Consider the following 20919-nt stretch of genomic DNA (forward strand, 5'->3'; position numbering starts at 1 on the left):
TATATAAATTTAACAAAACCATTTACGAATTATATACTTACTTTATATTAAAAGGAAAGGTGGATGCCTTTGGATTATAGTCTTTTTTTATTTTTTTTCTTTATTTTTTTCTTTTCAATTATTTTTTTTGTTTAATTTAGTTTTTTAGTATTGATTTTTTTATTTAATTATCGCTATCTCATAATATGAATCTTAGGTTTAACAGATTAACCTAATTTGACATGTTAATCCACTTAACTCAGGATTTTTTTTTCTTAATTAATTTTTTTTTTTAATTTCATCCTTTAATATTGGTTTGATTAATAATTAAATTTCATAATTTTTTTAAATTTACTTTTCATTAGATTATCCTAATCTTATGAGGGGTTTTATTGTACCCCCTCCTTACAAAGCAGTATTCATTATAATAGTTCTTTGCTTTGCTTCTTTTTCTTTGTTTTTTTTTCTTTTCAATTAATATTTTTTTAAAATTCATTTGTTAATATTAAATTTTTTTCTATTTAGTTATTATATTTTCATAACACAGATCCTAAATTTAGTAGATTAACCTGGTTAATTAAGAATTTTTTATTAGTATTTTTCTCTAATTTCATCTTTTAATATTGATTTGATTGATAATTAAATTTCATGATTTATTTGTTTAGTTTTCATTGGATTATCTTGATCTTATGACACTGAAATAATGCTTAATGGCTTAATCCGAGTTAACTCGAGTTATTTTTTGTATCTTTTATTTAATTGATTTTTTTTTAATTTTATTATTCAGCATTGAGTCTATTGGGAATTGAGTTTCATAATTTATTTTTAACCTAATTGACTCATTTTCTCTCTCTTTTTTATTGACTTTTTTCCTCTAATTTCATCAACTAATATTGTGTTTAATTGAGAAGTAAGATTCATGATTTGTTAAAATTTATTTTTTAATGAGGTTATCATGGTATTATGACTAGATAATAGTGTTTAACGGTTAACTCAGGTTAACTTGGCTTAATTGTTTTTGTTATTTTTAGTTAATATTTTTATAATTTTTATTATTCAACATTAGGTCTGACGTGGAAGATTAAGGAATGAATTTTATAATTTGTTTTGACTTTCTTTCTTTGGAGTTTGACTTTCTCTTTTTGGAGTTATCTCGATCTAAAGATCAAAATCATGGATTTGACAAGTTAACTGGGGTTAAATCAGGTCATTTTTTTATTTTTTTTATAAGGTTATCTCAGTCTAATGACACAGGTCATGAGTTTAGTGGATTAACTCAAATTGTTTTTATGTTATTTTTGTAATTGGTTTTTTTTAATCTCATCATTCAATATTGGACTAGTGAAGGATTGAAATTTATAATTTGTTTCAATTTTTTTTATTGAGTTATCTCAGTCTTATTATCCGGGTTACAAGTTTAACATGTTAACCCGAGTTATTTTTTAGGTTCTTTTTTGATTGATTGTTTTTTAATTTTATTATTCAATATTGGATTAATTGAGAATCAAGCTTAATAATTTATTTTAATGTGTTTTCCATAGGGTTATCATAGTCTCACAATTTGGATCATGAATGTAACATGTTAACCCTGGTTGTCCAATGTCAATATAATATTTTGTTATTTTAATATTAAAAAAAGATATCATCTCGGAATTTTATCTAGTTAAAGTTTATTTTCACAAGTTATATGAATTGTTTTTTGACCAATAATGCCAACTGGGTTACATCGAGTAAACCCTCACACAATTTAATTTTTTTATGTTAGAGAAAAAACATTAACAATATTTGAATATGTTTTTTTATGTTCAATTTTTTTTTTGAACTTGACCTGTAGTGTAGCACGGGTCAATCAAATAGTTGTAATTAAACTCGGTGTCATTTGTAATTCAGGTCAACAAAAGGCATGTTACATGGATTTAAGCACGGGTCAATCACATAGTTGTAATTAAACTCGGTGTCACTTGTAATTCAGGTCAACAAAAGACATGTTACATGGATTTGACCAAACTGCTCAAGAATTATAGTAATTAAACTTGGTATAATTTATAATTTAAATTGTAAATTAAATAAGTTAATTTGGGTTGAATTAAGTTAATCAAAATAATATTATTTTTAATTTTTAAAATCAAAACAATATTATTTTATATATAAAAATAAAAGAATTAAATTAGATTTTAATTATATTAAGCTAGATTAACTCTAAATTATCTTTTTTAACATCTAATCTGGTATTGGTATGAGATATAAACTAATGAGGTTTCATATCAACCTCCTAGGACAGGACAGGTCTAGTTTAAGAGGGTGTTTAAAATCATAATAAATATTATTTTGTAAAATGATTTTTTGTGTGGGATATATAAAAATAATATTTTTTTTATTTTATAAAATTTATTTTAGTGGTTATTGCAGCCCCGAGCGTAACTGTAATAGGAATGGTGACATGGTGAAGGAGATGTAGAGATTACGTGGCAGTCACCGCGAGATGTCATGATTCTCCGCGTCCACACCGCGTAAACGTGCACGTCTGCTTTTTGCCATTTTGATTCACTAAATTCGCCATCATTTTCACCGAAAGTTACTGTACACCAATAACTGCTCAGCAAGAAATCTTTTAAAATCAAAGAAACCTACGTGGCATTATGTGAATGGGTTATTCTAATGATGGGCGGTAATTAACTGTATAGTCATTGACAGATCTGTCGACCTCTTTCTTCTCCTTATGATTGGCTTTTTTTTTACTTTTTTCTTCGTGCTGTACGATTTTGCCCCTGATGATTATTCACTGCAATTTTTTTATTTCGAGGGTGTAATTTTTTCAAAATTTGCAATGACTTAAGTACCCTTTTATTGGTTTAGAAAATTGGTCTCCCGCATGCATAGGATGACCGGGAAACATTTCTTTTTTACCAAAAACACATATATAGTATATGATAGCGGTGAAAATTTAATTTGAATTTGATATATATTAATATAAATTAATTTAAAAGATAAGTTTTTTTATAGATATTTACCTTACTTACTTATTGAATAATAAATAAAATATAAATATTGTCAAACTATACTCAAAAGTCAATCCAAATCTAACTCTAATATATATTTTTTATTTTTTATTAAATAATAAATAATAATCATAAAATAAATATCTATATGGATATTCAAAATCTGTTAAATAGGATATGAATATCTAAATTTCTTACTTAATAGGTGCTCGATAGGGTATGCATATAAAAAACACGATTCATTAATATTCATTATTATCTATATTAGTGATTGACATGAGATTATTTGATAATAAAATTTATTTTATTTTAAAATAGTATTATTTTATTAAAAAAAAACTCATGCTAACTAGAGTTAACACATATAATCAAATGATCAAGATTTCAAATTTGATCAGGTCTTATAATTATAAACGAAGCTATATTGAATGGTAGTGTGTATTTGCATCCTCAACCTTAGAAAAATTCTAAATTTTCAGTCCTAAAGTTTTGAAATATTTTAATTATATAATTGATTTAAAATTTACTTTATAAGAGATATAAGTTTATGAATTTATGAAAAAGGAGCTCCATTGAAGAGGAAAGGAATAATTTGCAAAAATATTTATTTTTTTATTAGTGATTTGATTGCATAAGTTGACATGAATTTGATAATAACTGAAAGTAGAGGTGAGATTGATTGATAAAGAGTTGGGATGAATTTCCTTTCCTTGTCAAGTAGGTTTACAAAATATGTTGCAAGAAATTGCTTGAAAATATCTTTCATGTTTGCCAAACTTGAAAAGTGACGTGTTCTTGACAATTTACGATTTATTAGAAAAAAGTGTATCAATGTCAAAGGTTCCTCTCTTGAAAATTACAAAAGAAAATGATGATTAATATGATAGGAAGATAATAATTACAAATGAATCATTGTATAAAATAAAAATCAATTTATTCATGTATATTTGATTTACCTTTTACATTAAATAGTTTTTGTTTTTTATATTAGACTCCAAGTGTAATTGTATTTTAAATTTTAGTTTTATTATTTTTTATTTATTTTGCATGAAAATTTTTGTTATGTAATAGTTTTAACTATACACATATTTTTTTAGACCTGCTTTTTAAAAACCACAACTAAATTTATTTATTTAGTATTGTAATAGTTTTTACAGTTATAGTTTTTTTTAAAATAAAATAAATTTAATAATAACATATTTTTTATGTGATTGAGCAAAAAATATTTTTTTAAATATATTTTTTAAATTATTATCACAAGTATTATTACAATATCAAAAACGAAACAAGTTAGAATACACAAGTTTGCAATTTATATAATACTCTTATTAAGATTATACATGAAAACATGTTAATATAAAAAGATTAAGAGTTAAAAAAGTACATCGGATCCCTCTATTTATCCACTAATATTCAAACTCCATGGAAAATCATGAGAAGCAAAATCCTCACTAATCTCGTGATATTGGCTTGGATGACTTATTTTCAAACACCCCAAAAGGGAAAATTATCCAGAATTATATATATATATATGCAATACTTCACGAATTATAAATTCATGAACACTCGTTAGAAAAACACAACCAAGGGCATAATGGTCATTTAAAAGGCTAACCAATCATCAATCCCAGAAAAAATTACAAAAATAGAACGAAGTTAAAAAAATAAGAAGGGCAAGATTGGAAGTAAAAAGTGAGTTGGAATTGATAGGTGGGGCCACAAGAAAGCTAGGGGCGGCTAAATTAGCTCATATAAAAACACAACTCCTCCTCTCTCTCTCTTACGCGCTCTTTTCTCTCTCTCTCTCTTTCTCTCAGAATTTTTTGTTTCCCTCTAGACTTTTGCCTTTCTTAAAGAGAAATGGCGGATCAATTGACTGATGACCAGATCTCCGAGTTCAAGGAAGCTTTCAGTTTGTTCGATAAGGATGGTGATGGTATGTTTCTTGATCTGTCTTTTGCTTTGTTTCTTGGGGAGTTTTTGCTTTTGCTCTATGTTTTTTGCTTGTGTTTTTAGCTTGATCTGTTTGAGATCATGTTGTTTGGGGTACAAAGATGGTCTCTTTGAGGGAAATATGTGATTTTTATTGATGGGTTCTTCGTGAGATTTGGAAATTTGTTCGGTTGAGATTGGGAAAATTAGTGTCTTTGGTAAAAGGTAGCTTCTCTTAGTGAAATTTGTGAAGGGTTCGTTAGATTTTGATTGAAAACGTTTCTTATTTTGACTATTGAAAAGCAGATTGTTTTATTTTGGGCTACCTTTAATGATCCAATCAACAATGGAATATAATACATGTATGATGTTCGTTAATTATATTGCAGGATCCAAGGCTTGTGATTTAGGGATTTTTTTGGTGGTAAATTAGAAGTAATCTTTGACTCTTTGCATCTAATGATTGTAACATGGTGACGCGTAGTGAACTTCTTTGCTGATTAATGTTTTGCAAATGCATGTCTTGTGCCAAATTATCAATTTTTATGGTTAGCTTATTGTTGTCTGCCGGGTTTATTTGTATTTTAGGTGCTTGAATGCATGTGATTGGTTGTTTCCGAAATAAGTTGTTTTTAAACTTTACGAGATGCCTATGTAATGATAAATGAGATTAAGCTTGCTACTAAGAATAACTAAACAGAAGGTTCTTTCAGATCCTACCTTTTGCTGCATTTGGCTTGTTGCAATTGCAGAAGTAAATTATAGTGTGAAAGCGGAGCTTTGATTATGTGTGTGCCCATGAGAGGCACATGAGACCATCAAAAACAGTTGGTGAATTGGTTTTTGATGTCATGTGTTTTACAGGTTGCATCACCACCAAGGAATTGGGGACTGTCATGAGATCGCTAGGACAGAACCCAACTGAGGCAGAACTCCAGGACATGATTAACGAGGTTGATGCTGATGGAAATGGTACCATTGATTTTCCTGAGTTCCTGAACCTCATGGCAAGAAAGATGAAGGATACCGACTCTGAGGAGGAGCTCAAAGAGGCATTCAGAGTTTTTGACAAGGATCAGAATGGTTTCATCTCTGCAGCTGAGCTCCGTCATGTGATGACTAATCTCGGTGAGAAGCTTACTGATGAAGAGGTCGATGAGATGATAAGAGAAGCTGATGTGGATGGTGATGGCCAGATAAATTATGAGGAATTTGTCAAGGTTATGATGGCTAAGTGATATCCCTCTTCCCCCCCGGGAAAAAATATTTTTATAAATTTAAATTAGGATGGGATAACAGGGTTGATGACCTATTTAACGGAATTTCTAGTTTCATTTTCAACAACTTTTATTTGATGGTTTTTGAATCAAGGCTCTTAAAGGAGGTGGTGTTGGTGGCTTATTGTGGTGGTTTTGTTGTAATGTTCACGCTTTCCTTTAATGTCTTGTGAAACTCGGTTGCCTTTGCCAGTTTATATTTTGCTTATTTGATCTTTTGTAAACTTGAACTACTTGGGAAGATCGAGCCTGTATGTTGAATGGATGACCAATTCTATATTTGCTCACGTTCTGCTACCATGCGCTCATGAAACGTCTCTTCTAGTTGTTCTGTTGGCAGGGCAATCTCCTTTCGTTTTCATTGAAGATTTGGCGCTGTGCCCTGTGGTCGTGCATCATGCACAGCTTCTCGAATCCTGGTTAAGCTTTGAACTCGTTCGATCCGAGTTTTCAGAAGCTGCTGAGAAACAGTAATCCATGCACCCTTGCATCATCCCTGGATGGTGGAATATACAATTCTTAGCAAATCTTCGTTGGACCAGTAATCCATGCCCCCATGGCCATCTCCTTGTGCCAACCTGCAAAGCTTTCGTGTCTTTGTTCTTGCCTTTGTTTTTACCCTTCTTGGATGGCTATAGCAGGCAGTTTTAAATGCAAAAGAATAGGGTATGAAAATAGCCCGATCCAACATTGCTTAAAGAGGACCCGAAGGTTAAATTAGCAGAAAGTCATTTACCAGTCTCACACTGTCAAAAGCTCAGTCAACTGCCAAAAGGAAAGGTTATTTTGTGTTTTGATACTTCATAGTGCTATTCATTAAAGGGTCGACAAAAAAGAAAAATCTCTTCGAGAAGAACGAATCTTCTTCCATACCATAATTAATTCCAGCTTGGATTCATAACCTGTAATAGAAAAGTTTAGAATAACCTGTGAGAAAAAAAATTCATATAGGTCTTCGCAATTTCCTGGCACGCCGGCATTGCAGTGTTCAGTCACAAAGATGGGGATCATAGTGCAAGTCAAACAAAGCGATAAAGTTAAATAAATCCATCACTTGTCCACCAATGGAAATATTCCTTACATGATATATTCCCATTTTCCTCATCACTTACAAGGGCCCATTCATGGACAAACAACAGAAGCTGGCCACATATCCATCATGGCAGTTCAATACATGTGTAACCTTAACATCAAATCATAATCTCTTTAAGCTCTTTTTTCTTGCATCCATTTTCTTCTTCACTGCCTGAACTTTAGAAAGCCCGACATCTTTTTTCAACGTACTGGTTGTTGGTGCAGCAGCTGATCCACTAACTTCTGTCTCGTGAATTGGACCTACAGCAGCTAGCTGATCCTGACTATTTCCTCCTTTGCTGGCCATCGTACAAGGGGCCAGTGGAGATTGCAATGGAACAGCGGCACTAACAGCTGCATTCTTTTGGTCACCGTTATTAAGAACTGAAGTGTTGCTCTGATCAACATTAAGAGCTGTAGTTGATTCTGAAATGGCTCCGGACTTGAACTTAGGTTTTGGCTTTGCATGGATTCCAGTATAAATCCTGAAAATAAGTTTGCAATCACACATTAGTCATCAACAACATAGTTTTCATTCCAAGATGAAACCATGTAACTTGTTAACTTTCTAATGTTACCCTCTTGATCTTCAAGCAGTTTTCATTCCATAGGAGAAAAATAGGTTTTTTCTACTATTAGAATGATGCATTTTCTTTCAGATTCTTAAGCATTTTCCACAATTTATTTGTTTGAGTGAACTGTCTCATGAAATCTAATTACGAGATATGTAATTATCGGATAGCCTCCAAAGTAGTGGCAATACACCAAGCTAGACATTTTAAAGAGGCAAAGACTTGGTGCTAAAATAGCTTGTGAACTAGGAGATTCAAGAAGTTGTGGTCTCTTAACACTGAAAAGATTGGCATCTTCATAATAATAGTTGCAAAGGTCCCATATAACATGATTATATCCACTATCAGCTCTGTCCTAACTAATAATGATTGCCATAGTATTTGATTAGTAAGATATGGGATGGCTCACCTGGCATGTCTGGCATACTCTTCATAATTTTCAAGGAGCATCTTGCCAGCCTGTTCATTCAAAGCTGACTCTGGAAAAGGTTCGATTAATAAACACCTCACTACCTGATATCAACAAGCTCAGAATATCAGTAAAACCAAATAAGAAGTGAAAATGAAAGTAGATGGATGAGACCAAATAAGAGGTCCCAATGGAACTTACCGTGAGAACATGGCGTAGTCCAAGACTTGGATTCCAATCCTTTTTAAGTGTGTTAACACAAATCTCACCATTAGAAGCAATATTTGGATGAAAAATCCTAGTCAGGAAGTAACCTGTAACATAAATGTTCAAAGGATTCACAAGCTAACAAAAGAAAATAACTCAAGAAAGGAAATTAAATCCGAAATGTAATATGAAGAAAGGCAGCCCTTGACTGCCCATTACCAAAAAAGCTTCCTCTTCACAATTGGAAGTACGCCCTTGAATTAAATTAAAATACATATCAGAAAATTTCAAGTCACATTAACAATGTGAATCCACAAACCTCTAGGAGGGGAGTGAGGAAAATCATGAGATAATAACAGCTTCATGCGGAAAACACCATTTTCATATGGAGTCCCAGCTGCATGGCCAAAAATATACTTTGAGTATAAACCCCAAACGAATATCTTAAAGGATGTAAATTTTGAAGGAAAAAGTTATGTGCCTGGGCCTTCAATATCAGCATATATGATCGAAAAATCATCATCGTTTACTCCCACTTTAATTCCCTCAGCTGGTGATTCATCAAGATTCTTCAGTTCCTTTGCAAGTTGTTTTATTACATTGGGTGGAAGATTTTCATTTGTTGCCTTCAAGAAAGATAGAGGTGAAACAATATAAGTAGCAGCCTTATTATCAAGCTTCACAGATAAACTCAATGCAAGTTAATATTTTCTTTAGTCTAGGAATTGCTCAGTGCTCATCTAGATCCGAAGCAACTGGCATGTTTCCACCATCATACATGAATTTAAATTTGTTTCCTATCACAAACAGCTATGAATTTGTTGGTTTTGTTCGCTATTTCTGGACATTTCTTTGTCAACAGTGGGAAACTCTGATTGTTTTATTATCTTATCATTCACTATTTTACTTTCTACAACTCCTGGGGGGTGGGGGTGGGGGTAGGGTTGAACATAAATTTACCATGGCCACAGAAAGCAGATGCTTGCAAGGATGCTTGTTGCTCTTGCTGATATGAAATCAAAATTAAAAAACTGATGTTCCACGATCTTATCCAAACTTCCGGCTGACAGTAACAAATAAGATATGACCTGTAAATAAGATCATCGCAGATAATTTTCAGAGAAAGAATTGAATACAGTTCTGTTCACACATTATTTTCCCTGGAAAGAAGTACAAAAACCAAGGGCGTGTGCATCCATTCTCACACACAGAAATGAGATGAAATGAATTTAAAACCCCTGCAACAATGACCAGCTCCTAAACTCATATCCATGCAGTGAGCCTAGTTAATTCCTAAAGCTGAAAACATATGATCATCAGATGTGAACCAAGATGGTAATTCAAGCACTTTCTATTTGCGAAAAAACAGAGCACTCCTATTGACAATTGCAGGCACCATTGTAATCACTCACAGACCCAACAACACACCAATTACTTGCATGGTCTAAACTTTGAAAGCTCTGAATTTCTCACAACTTAAATGGTTTAAACTTTCAAGGTTCACATTGTGGCGGAAACTAAGCCAATAAAACATGTGCCTGTTTAAAAAGTAAAACTCACATTCCCACCTGTGGGCCCATGTGCCAAATAATTAGGATTCAGAGCTACTACAAATCAATGAAATTCCAATAATCTAGTTATAAACACCTGCCAGTCTAAGAATTTTCCAATTCATGGAAACCTGATTGGAAGCCCAGAATTTCTCACCACCTTTTCAGTTCTCAAGCAGGGAAAAAAGAACCCAGATAACGAATACTTGTACTCTTAAGCTTAATTTAGAGAAACAAGAAATTCGATAAGAGATGAAGGTTTCAATCATAGCTTCATAATTCCCATTTGAATCTACAAATGCCAGCAGTTCAAAGAACCAACTGCGCCCAAATTACAACGCCATAAAATTGAATCCTGCATTAGCTAATCACAATTCCCATTTGAATCTACAAACGCCAGCACTTCAAAGAACCAACTGCGCCAAAATTACAATGCCATGAAATTGAATCCTCCATTAGCTAATAACAATCTGCTGTAATCTGCACAGGCACAAGCCTGTACTTTTAAAATACAGGCGACCACAAAATCTTACAAAGGCACAAAATTGCTTTCCCGCACCTTGATCTACTCATGAGTTTTGAAAAGGATGACCAGTTTGGAGACTTAAATAAAAAAATTGAGCAACATATATCAATTACAAAGACAAACAGTTTAAGGGCTGAATCCAAACCCTAAACAAGATAAACAGCCAGAATAAACCCATTAGTTGAAACCTGCAACACAAATCCCTAAACTCTAGAAAAACACCATACACAACCCGATCAAGAACTTAACCACTTAACAAGATCAAAGAAAACGAATGAAAACTTTCAACTCAAAAAGTCAACACCAAAACCAAGCATTGCAAATAACCCAATTACATAAATCAAAGAAATGAACCTGAGATATCCCAAACAAAATAAAACCACAAAAACCCACCTCACAAAATTAACTAAACAGAACACCAAACCTCGTAACTCTCCAAAGAATCCATCACATTCCAAGAAAGCAATCAAATTTATATTAAAAAAATTAGCAAAGAAGTAAAGAATCAAGTTACTAACCAAATAAAAAAACAAAACTCTAACTTTCTAATCAACAAGAATTATCAAAAACTAATCATATTCACTTTAAAAACTAATCAATCAAACAAACTTAAGTAGAAGAAGAAGAAGAAGAGGAAGAATCAATTAAACTTCAAAAGCAGCAAAACCAAGATGGGTAATTTACCTTATCTTCTTCTCCTTCAAGAGAGAGAGAGGAAGGTGAACTTTATGCAAATACAATATACAGTAAGAGAGCGATCTCTCCTTGTAATCAATGATTGATTGGTGAATTTTAGAGATAGAGAGATTTTCTTTTTTATTGCTAGTATTTATTTATATGCAAACAAAAGAAATACAAAAATAAAAAAATAAAAACTTTTCGAAAATTTAAGCAAATAAAATATTTGTAATAATTAACGTGTATCTAGACAGGATGCAGAGGATTTATAGAAGTTATGTGGAGACTAGGCCCACGCGCCGCGTTCTTAGTGTGGTTCGTTGTGTGAAGGGATATCTCAGGTTCATTTAGAAACATAGCTATAAACCTGGCTCGGGTTGGCAGACGGGCGCCCTAAAGACTTGATTTTAAAAACTTGATTTGGAAATCGGCAGCAAGGCCTACTTCACGTCATAGGCTAAGATATTTGATCCGGGTTAATTTATTTTTTAAACAAAAATATTATGATATTATTGTTTTTTTTTTAAATAAAATTTTTAAAAAAAATCCAAAAGTTAAGTATCAAGTTTTTATTTTGGATTAATCTAGAAATTTTACGAGATAAAAATATTTTAATGCATTAAACCATTCTTTTTAAACCTAGATAGATTTAGGTTATAGAGTGATCAAAGTGCATGTTGACTTGGATTTTTAATCAAGTCTGGCTAGATTATTATCTTAACTTATTTTTTAATTTAAATAGGTTAAAATCCTGGATTAATTTATCTAGATTTCATAACTATGATTGATTTTAAACCTAATTATATTAAATTTTTGGATTAACTTGAATTTTTAACCAAGTTAATATATTAACTTGTCTTTTTTTTAACCTAATTATCCAAGTTCTAGATGAGCCCGTCAAAGTTTCATAACTATAACTAATCCCAAGCTACACTGGAATTAGATTTTATACCAAATTATTTTTGGCAAAACAATGATATTTTAGTCACTAAAAAAATAAAAAATATTATTAACCCATTATCTACTGGATGATTCACAACTAGAGGTATAATTGGGTTTTATGGTATTATGGTAGCTTTTATAGTTGTAATATGAAAAAAATTATTTTATAAAAAATATTTTTAGTTAATGTTAGTTTGATATTTACATATGTTTGATTAAAAACATGGTTGAAATTGAAATTAAATAAAAAGTAGTTTAATATATTTGGTTAAAAATGATTTTGAAATTGAGATTATAGAATATTATATATATATATTAATGGTTTTTAATTTAAATATTATAGATTTACATATTGCTATTACACTATGAAATAAATAATACTTTATATAAAATATTTTTTTATTAATCAGTTAAGCTATCTACACTTCAATTACATGTGAAATACATCCGACGAGGACTAAAGTTTTATTGGTTTTTTAAGTGCGCAACAACATCGGGTCAAATATAATTAGAAACAAAATTAGAATTGCGATTAAATTCTGTAAATACTACGTCATCAATAAAACACGATTAATTTTTTTTTTATTGAGTCGAACCCAATTCAATGCTAGTTTTGAACCAGACTTGGTCTAGTTGGAACAGTAAAGATATATGCACACTGTTCATATGAACAGTAAGATATACTTCACTATTCACGTGTAGAGTGGAGTCACTTTTTACTTTTAACTTAAATGAAGAATGGAGAGTGAGAGTTCTCCACAACTAATAGGAGGTGAGTAAAAAAACTAAAAAACTGATTAAACTAAGAAAACAAGAAAAAAATAATTGAAAAAACCAAATTGTAAAAAAACCGATTGAAATTTTGAAAAAACTGCCTGGTTCGGTTCGATTTCTATTTTATAAGTTTGAAATTAAAAAAACTGAACTGAACCGAACTCAAAATAATAAAAAATCATAAAAAACCAAAGTCAAATTGAAAAAAACAGAGCCAAAACCAAGATAAACTGGAAAAACCAAGTAAAATCGGTTTGAACCGATTTTAGTTCTAAAAAATAAAAACCAAACAGAAACTAGTAGGTTTGAACCTGTTTTATTTGGGTTTTGATTAAAAAAAAATTAATTTAATTATTTTTTAAAATAAAAATCAAATCAAATAAAAAATAATCACTCCCAACATCTAAAACCAATGTGGTTTTCAATGATCTTCTATTTTCAACATAAAAATTGATGAGATTATCCGTTACCAAATATTTGTTTTATGTGATTGGTTTTAATTATATAAGCAACCACAAAAACACAAAAACAAATGGCCTTTGAGGAGTGAATTAATAGGGCTTGCGCGTGTTGTGTATTCTGTTTGTGGGCGAGTGAAAAAGGTTATTGTTTTGTAATTTCTTAAAATCAACCTGACATCTGCTGCCCTAATCGAGTTCTTAGTTTTTTATTTTATTTATAACTTCTTGGTGCTAATTGATAAGTTGAATGACAAATGTAGCCTCCCACATGGAAGATTATCATTATTTAGTATAAAAATTAAAAATTAATTTTTCTTTCTATTTTCTAAAGATATAGTTTTTAGGCAAGAATAGATTTTAATAAAATTAAAATGAGCTGAAAAGAAATATTTCACATGCAAGTAGATTACAATTTTTTTAGAACTTTTTAATTGTTGAATTCATATTAATCACATGCAAGCAAAATTAAGATTTATTTTCTTTTAAAATATATATTGTTTCAATAAATATGTATATCTAGATAAAAGGATGATAATGTAAGAGTTTATACTTATTATACAAATCTTTTCTTTGATCTTACAAGATAGGAATATATTGAGCTTTGTAGGTTTTTTTTTTCATTTTTTCTCTTATACGTTATAGTTAAGCAATGACTCACAATATTATTGAAGTTCTTAATTATAATGATGAGGAATGATATTAATAATATTTTTATTATATTATTTATTTATTTTGTAATTTTATTTTCAGCTTTAATAAATTTATTAAATGAAGTGTTATTATAATAATATGGAGTGATATTATCAACATTTCATTATATTACATCAATTAACATAGCATGTTCTGTTTTTAAGCGTAAAATAATAGTTTGTAGCTCAAAAAATAATAAACAAATAAAAAAATCTGAGATTATATTGAGTTTTCTCAAGTAAAATTTTGAAATTTTAATTTCTACGCTATATCTAAATAACAACTCGAATCTAAACTCTAATTATTTCTAAGAAATTCAACAAATTATTATAATAATTATTATTATGTTAACAAATCAATTATATAATACAAGAAAAAAAAAAACCAAGAGGAGCACCCGCGATCAAACAAAATGGGAAGGCAAGACCAGTGGTTTAAGAGGCAGAGCAAGGGCAATTGAGTCATATCATGTGTGGAGCCCGAAATTAAAGTGGACCCTTTTTGAAATGCGAGTTAGGTGGGCGTTCAAGTCTCTGCGGGTCCCACAAAATATTTTTTATTTAATTTGATCTGGGGCCCACTCTAATTTTTTTATTTTAAGCTCAGGCCTTCCTAGGCTGGTGTGAATATGTGACCGTTAGATTGTCATCGTCCTCGACTAGCCGTTAGCCTGCGCTAGTTATCTGGCGTTATTAGGTTTTATTTAAAAAAAAAAAAATTGTATTTAAAAATATATTAAAATAAAGTTTATTTTTATTTTTTAAAATTTATTTTTAATACAAGTAAATCAAAAAAATTTATACACACTAAAAAAATTAATTTAAATAAAAAATAATTTTTTAACTATAAAATGATGCTATTCTAGATATAATGCATGCCTTGAATTAGGTACAATGATTGTGATTTCAAGTATAATTATTTAAAATCTATTTATTCTAGCAACTATATTATTAGGTTTGGGTTTGGTGGATAGATTAATAATATACGTTGTCTAGGTATGGATGGAGCTTAGGAAGGGTGGTTTGTACAAAATTCCAAAATCGTGTCTATGATTGTAAAAACTGAGGGGATAGCGCTATTTGTTTCTGTGCTGTAAAATTACTTTTAAAAAAAATTATAATTTTCTTTTTAAATTAATATTTTTAGTATTTTCAAACTATTTTGATATAGTAATATAAAAATATTTTTTAAAAAAATAAAAAATATTATTTTAATATATTTTCAAATAAAAAATACTTTAAAAAACAATTATAACCACACTCTCAATTTCAAGCACTCTCTTAATTAAGTAATTATACATATTTTTGTTAATTAAGTAATTATACATGTTTTTGTGTCAACTCATTTTATCTAAATAAATTTTTAATAATTTATTTTTTAAATTTTTTTAACATTAAGTCAATACTTTTTTAGATATTTTTAAATGATTTTGATGTATTAATATGAAAAATATAAAAAATATTATTTTAATATATTTTTAATTAAAATCATTTTAAAAAAGTATCTCCTATCAACAAACTAAACACATTATAAACAACATACAACTAGTTAAAACAAAATATTTCATAGTTATTTTTTTATGTTGATCATTGCCTTTACTTTATAAAAATTCACAGATAAAGTTTAAAAAAAAAATAAAAAAAAAAAGGAAAGGGAAGGGAAACATCACATAACATAGTTTGAGTATAATTGTAACATTACCCACTAAAATATGATATTCTTGGAAATAGTTTCTCAATTTTAAAATATTTGATTTTGTTTCCTTGATGCTAATTCATGGCTAGAAACATTGAAAATGGATGAATTGGCTGTGCTTTTCTTGCAACACAACGCAAACGCAACAAATTAGTCTTTGTATGATTTTCATGGCCATTGACTTTAATCTCCACTGAGAAATTAGGCATTGTTGCTTATCTATGCCATTGACTTTAATCTCCACTGAGAAATGAGGCATTGTTGCTTATGGAGGCAATCATATAACTCTTGCTTGTTAAGGTTTTGGTTTCCCTCTTGATATTTCTTTACTAATTGTTTATGCCTTGATGGAGGCTTTACATGATTATTATCATCATTAAAAGCTACAAGTGTAGCTTGAAATTGTGTTCTAAATTATATATTTTTAATTTTAATTTTTTTATTAAAATTATTTTTTATTATTTTAATATGCTAGTGTCTGCATTAAAAACTCCAAAGACTATTTGAAATTGCGTTCTAAATGATGTTTATCTAAATTTTGATTATTTTACTTAAAATTATTATTTATTATATTTTTGAACTGTCTTGGTATATTCATGACAACATTAAAAGTTTAAGGGTTGTTTGAAATTATGTTCTAAATGATATTTTTTTAAATTTTAATTTTTTTATTAAAAATATTTTTTTATAATTTTTAAATTGTTTTGATATGCTGATTTTAAAAATAATTTTTTAAAATAAAAAATATTTTAATATATTTTTAAATAAAAATATTTTAAAATATAACCATTACTATATTCTTAACCACTATTTTAATTTGCTTCGCGTGGAAGGTACACTCATTCCATCAATTGCCTATTTATTACTTCTTCATCTGCGTTTCAAATTGTATTTTAAAGTAACAAATCATAATTTTTTTAATTTTTTTTACTTGAACTATAATTTTCACCGCGTAAACAAACTTGTCTTAAGCTTGGCTGAGTAAGTAAATGACCATTTACTCTTTTCAAAATGCCTTTGCATCAAGATGCCCTGAATCCTTTCACCTTTTCTAGTTTCTGAACCTCCAACATTTTATTGTTTTATTTCTTAATTTAATGGTAATAATATTCTTGAATTAATTCATATTAATTTTATATTCGAGTTATTTTAAAAATATAATTTTTATATCAGTATGATATATTAAAAAAACAAATCTAGTGAATCTTTTTATATGTTGATTTCAAAAAATTAAAGAACGGAGCACATCTCCTTAATTACCAAGTTAGTCTTTTAAATTAAGATGAATTCTTCCAGACTAGGATACATTCTTTTTAGAATAATTATTTGAAATATGAAATCCTAATCACAATGAATTATCTTTTTTTTTTTTTTTTATGAAACCATACCATTTCTCATTTCTAACACCTTTTTTATTAGATGATCATTGAATTATGTAATTTTCTTTTATGAAGGAACATGCTGACATAAAACAAATAAAAATCAAAGGCCCTAATATCATTGCAAAAGCTTTTCTCTAAAATCTTAATTTTTTCCATTATTTGCAAACAATTTTTCTTGTTCAAAAAAAGATTTCATTGATGTAACGGTCAATGGTCTTATTAAGGTTAACTCAATCAAGTTAATGATATTTTTGTTTTTATATTTAAAAAAAATATAATTTTTTAATTTTAAATTATTTTTAGATCATTTTGATATGCTAATATTTTTTAAATAAAAAATTAATATTTTAATGTATTTCTAAATAAAAAATACTTTTAAAAAAATAATACTATACTCCTAAAAAACTCTTAAATAAATTTTACGAAGTGAATGTTTTTTTTCTGATTAAACTTTAACAAGATTAAAATTAGATTTTAAGTCACAAATTTTTCATTGGAACTCGTCAAATCGGGTTTAGCCATGGTGATTTAAAAAAAGTTAATTTTTTTTATTGAAGTAGTGGAAGTTTGAAGATTACAATATATGCAATAAATTAAATCAATGAAATGTGATTTCATTTCTCTATTTACTAAAACTGTGAAAGAAATTCAATTAATTCAAAGAGTGCACGTGCAAGCTCCAAACCTAACCACGAAACGGTAGCTAGGACCTTAAACGAGGTGGTAGGTGGCAACTAACACGACCATCTCCTTTACAAAAAGGCCCGCCACAGCATTACTCTTAACTTCATAGCCATTACTGTGACCTTCTTGCATGCTGATTCAATAAGTGACTGAGAAACTACATAAATGGCAACATCCCAAGATGAAAAGAAGATGAAGATACTATGTCTCCATGGATTTAGGACCAGTGGAAGTTTTCTTCAGAGGCAAATTAGCAAGTGGGATCCTTCCATTTTTTCTCATTTTGACTTGGTATGTAACACTCTAATCATTGATCATGTAGTTAGACATTATTGCAAACAATTTACGATCTCATCGGTTGGAAATGTGTAGCCATAGTTACAATCCAAATTTTAACAGAGAAATGTCGGCATAGGAGATGGAAAGTACCTAAGAAAATAATAGAAGACCCATAGTACTGGTTTGGTCGATGAATCAGATTCGTGTAATAATTTATGGGACTGCGCTCAAATACTGGGGGATATTAACTTTGAACTGGTCATACACCATCATTCAGGATTTTCCAGACGGAGTATTTCCTGCTGGAGGCAAATCCGAGATTGAAGGCATTTTCCCACCGCCATACTTTGAGTGGTTCCAGTTCGACAAGGTATGCTAGGATCTCTCCTCTTTTGGGACAAGTAAGATGATATACATGGGAAAAGAAAATCATTGATAAAATTTCCTTTCCAGGCTCCAAATTTTATATACAAGTATCAGTAAATGCTAATATTTGGAGTGTCAACCTGCAGGACTTTACAGAGTATACAAACCTTGAAGAATGCATCTCTTATTTGTGTGAATACATCACAACTAGAGGTCCTTTTGATGGTTTTCTCGGCTTCTCTCAGGCATGTATCCATATCAAACTTATTAAACCCGGCTCGAACTATCACCCGGTTCAAGGGTTGAGTCATGGATTCTTTGTAATATTTTTTTTTTTAAAAAGTCAAATCATGTTCAAGGGTTGAGTCATGGATTCTTTGTAAATTGTTTTAAAAAAAGTCAAATCATTTTTTCACTTTGTCAATTATGAGTTGATTTTTTTAAAACCCGGCCTGGTTCAAGGGTGGAGTCTCGGGTGGACCCACATGGCCGGGTCGGGTTTAATAAATGTGATCCATGTTCTTCTATTTGACCCGTACATCTAGTTTTCCTTTTATTATTATTATTATTATTATTATTATATCAAGTCCCTTCTCTTTTCTTCAGGGCGCCACACTCTCAGCCCTGCTACTTGGCTATCAAGCTCAGGTATGTAAACTTTTTCGCTTTCTAGATTGTTTCGGGGCCTTGATAATATCATGTGGGACAATGAAAAGGGCAAATTTTGTGATGAAACAGGGAAAAGTATTGAAGGATCATCCACCCTTTAAACTGTTTGTGTCGGTATCAGGGTCCAAATTCAGAGATCCAAGCATATGTGATATTGCCTACAAGGACACCATCAAGGTAAAGTCAGTCCACTTTATAGGAGCCAAAGATTGGTTGAAAGAACCTTCAGAGGAGCTCGCCACTGCCTTTGACAGCCCTCTCATCATAAGACATCCACAGGGCCATACTGTTCCTAGACTTGGTAGGTTATGATGCTTATTGTTTTAACTCTAACTAAATTTCTTCCAAAATACTCGACCATGTCAGGTTTTCAAAACTTCCAGTTCAATGCTGCTTTGTTATGTTCATAGTCATTTTACCTGTCTTGGCCCGGTGGGTTGATTAAAAAAATAAGTGATTCAAAGTCTGACCTCTTGGTGAAACTCGGTTGATCTCACCAAAGTTGTTTTATCACTTGGTTGAGCTGAACAAACCCGTCTTAAAACCTGTCCGGATCAACTTCAAGATTTCTTTAAAAATAACAAAATGAATGATTGACCTGAACAGTCCTCTGACGAGGTTTGACAACTATGATTATGGTTGTAATTGCTATATAAATAATTGAAGTGATTTTGGTTGCATGATCAGTATTTTATGTTGCAACACAGATGAGGCAGCCACGGAGCAGCTACGTGCTTGGGCCACAGAAATCCTCAGTTACAATAACAAAATTCTAAAAGGTGAAAATCATGAACTGGAGAATGGAGAAACTAAAGTGGACGATGAAGAAAAAAAGCCAGAAGAGGTCTCTAACAAGATCGATACTGCTCAAGCTCAGCAGGATGGAATTGGCATTGAACTAAAGAGAGAAGTAGAGGTTGTGAAAGCCTAAAAGCATCAGAAGCAAATAGCAGGCAATAAAAGGGCAACCATGTTTAGCCCTGTAATGGTTATAATTTATTTTTTTCTTGGCATTGTCCCAACTGAGTTTGGGTGTATCAACCGAGTCACTAATAATCTATTAAGGTCTATCGAGTTTTACTAGCTCAATGTTTTATTCGGTTTAACTAAAAACCTGGCGCGGCTGCAGAAGCAGCAGAACAACTCTGTTCAGACAGTAGGACGAGCCAGGAAGCTAATTTCTTCTCTCTTCCTCTGTTTTCTTCCTAGTAATCTAAGTATTATACTCCTCGTATTCTAGTTAAAAACTCGAAGGCTTGTGCATTAGTTCTCTAAAAATCCAGGGTTTCTAGAGATTTTGTGCTTCTTAAAAGATCGGTAATGGAAGGAGTTAGACAACTATATTTTGAATGCCATGCTTGAGATATCATACCATCTTTTGTGATGCAAATTTCTCTGCATACATGATTATATAGGCCTGGATAGTAGAACACAATAATCAGAAATTGTTGATATTATCGACCAAATAATAATAATAATAATAATAATAATAAGAATAATAATAATAATAAAACTTTACGGTCTGAACCTAGAAATTATTAACTTAAAACCTCACGAGGGTAAAGTTTTTAATATAAAATATTAACCCAATAAAAACTGATTAATCTTATAAAAATTTTTCCACCTATATTTTTTTTAAATAAAATAATATTGTTTTAATAAAAATAATAAACCTGTAACTTTTCTCGAATCAATGTCAAAATCAAATCTTCATATAAATTATATTCAAAGGGTCTAACATGCCTTAAGTTATGTTAATGAAAATATAATTGAG

General features: G+C 30.2%; 3 protein-coding genes and 1 long non-coding RNA gene across 5 annotated transcripts; 2 read left to right on the forward strand and 2 right to left on the reverse strand.

Moving 5' to 3' along the window:
- Positions 1–4444: 4444 nt before the first annotated feature.
- Positions 4445–19049, reverse strand: LOC105136880 (uncharacterized). Its single transcript, XR_844437.1, has 3 exons — positions 18962–19049; positions 9982–9987; positions 4445–4456 (listed from the first exon to the last, which is right to left on the reverse strand). It is a non-coding gene; the product is annotated as an uncharacterized LOC105136880 (long non-coding RNA).
- On the forward strand, positions 4751–6474 carry CAM3 (calmodulin 3). The gene is made up of 2 exons (XM_011042382.1): positions 4751–4914; positions 5775–6474. The coding sequence occupies exons 1-2, from the start codon at positions 4839–4841 to the stop codon at positions 6146–6148; spliced, it is 450 nt and encodes a 149-aa protein (XP_011040684.1). The 5' UTR covers positions 4751–4838; the 3' UTR covers positions 6149–6474.
- On the reverse strand, positions 7198–11516 carry LOC105136878 (ubiquitin-conjugating enzyme E2 22-like). Of its 2 annotated transcripts, none has more exons than XM_011042381.1 (7): positions 11210–11516; positions 9410–9512; positions 8931–9075; positions 8769–8846; positions 8444–8556; positions 8243–8346; positions 7198–7746 (listed from the first exon to the last, which is right to left on the reverse strand). In XM_011042381.1, the coding sequence occupies exons 2-7, from the start codon at positions 9410–9412 to the stop codon at positions 7383–7385; spliced, it is 807 nt and encodes a 268-aa protein (XP_011040683.1). In that variant the 5' UTR covers positions 9413–9512; positions 11210–11516; the 3' UTR covers positions 7198–7382. The 2 variants fall into 2 exon arrangements, with proteins under 2 accessions (XP_011040683.1, XP_011040682.1); XM_011042380.1 differs by having other exon boundaries at positions 9410–9537.
- LOC105136877 (dihydrofolate reductase-like) lies at positions 17922–20495 on the forward strand. The gene is made up of 6 exons (XM_011042378.1): positions 17922–18122; positions 18388–18480; positions 18623–18721; positions 19083–19124; positions 19215–19446; positions 19853–20495. The coding sequence occupies exons 1-6, from the start codon at positions 17997–17999 to the stop codon at positions 20074–20076; spliced, it is 816 nt and encodes a 271-aa protein (XP_011040680.1). The 5' UTR covers positions 17922–17996; the 3' UTR covers positions 20077–20495.
- Positions 20496–20919: the final 424 nt, after the last annotated feature.

This window comes from Populus euphratica, unplaced genomic scaffold (genome assembly GCF_000495115.2).
Source record: "Populus euphratica unplaced genomic scaffold, PopEup_1.0 scaffold59.1, whole genome shotgun sequence".
Taxonomy (NCBI): domain Eukaryota; kingdom Viridiplantae; phylum Streptophyta; class Magnoliopsida; order Malpighiales; family Salicaceae; genus Populus; species Populus euphratica.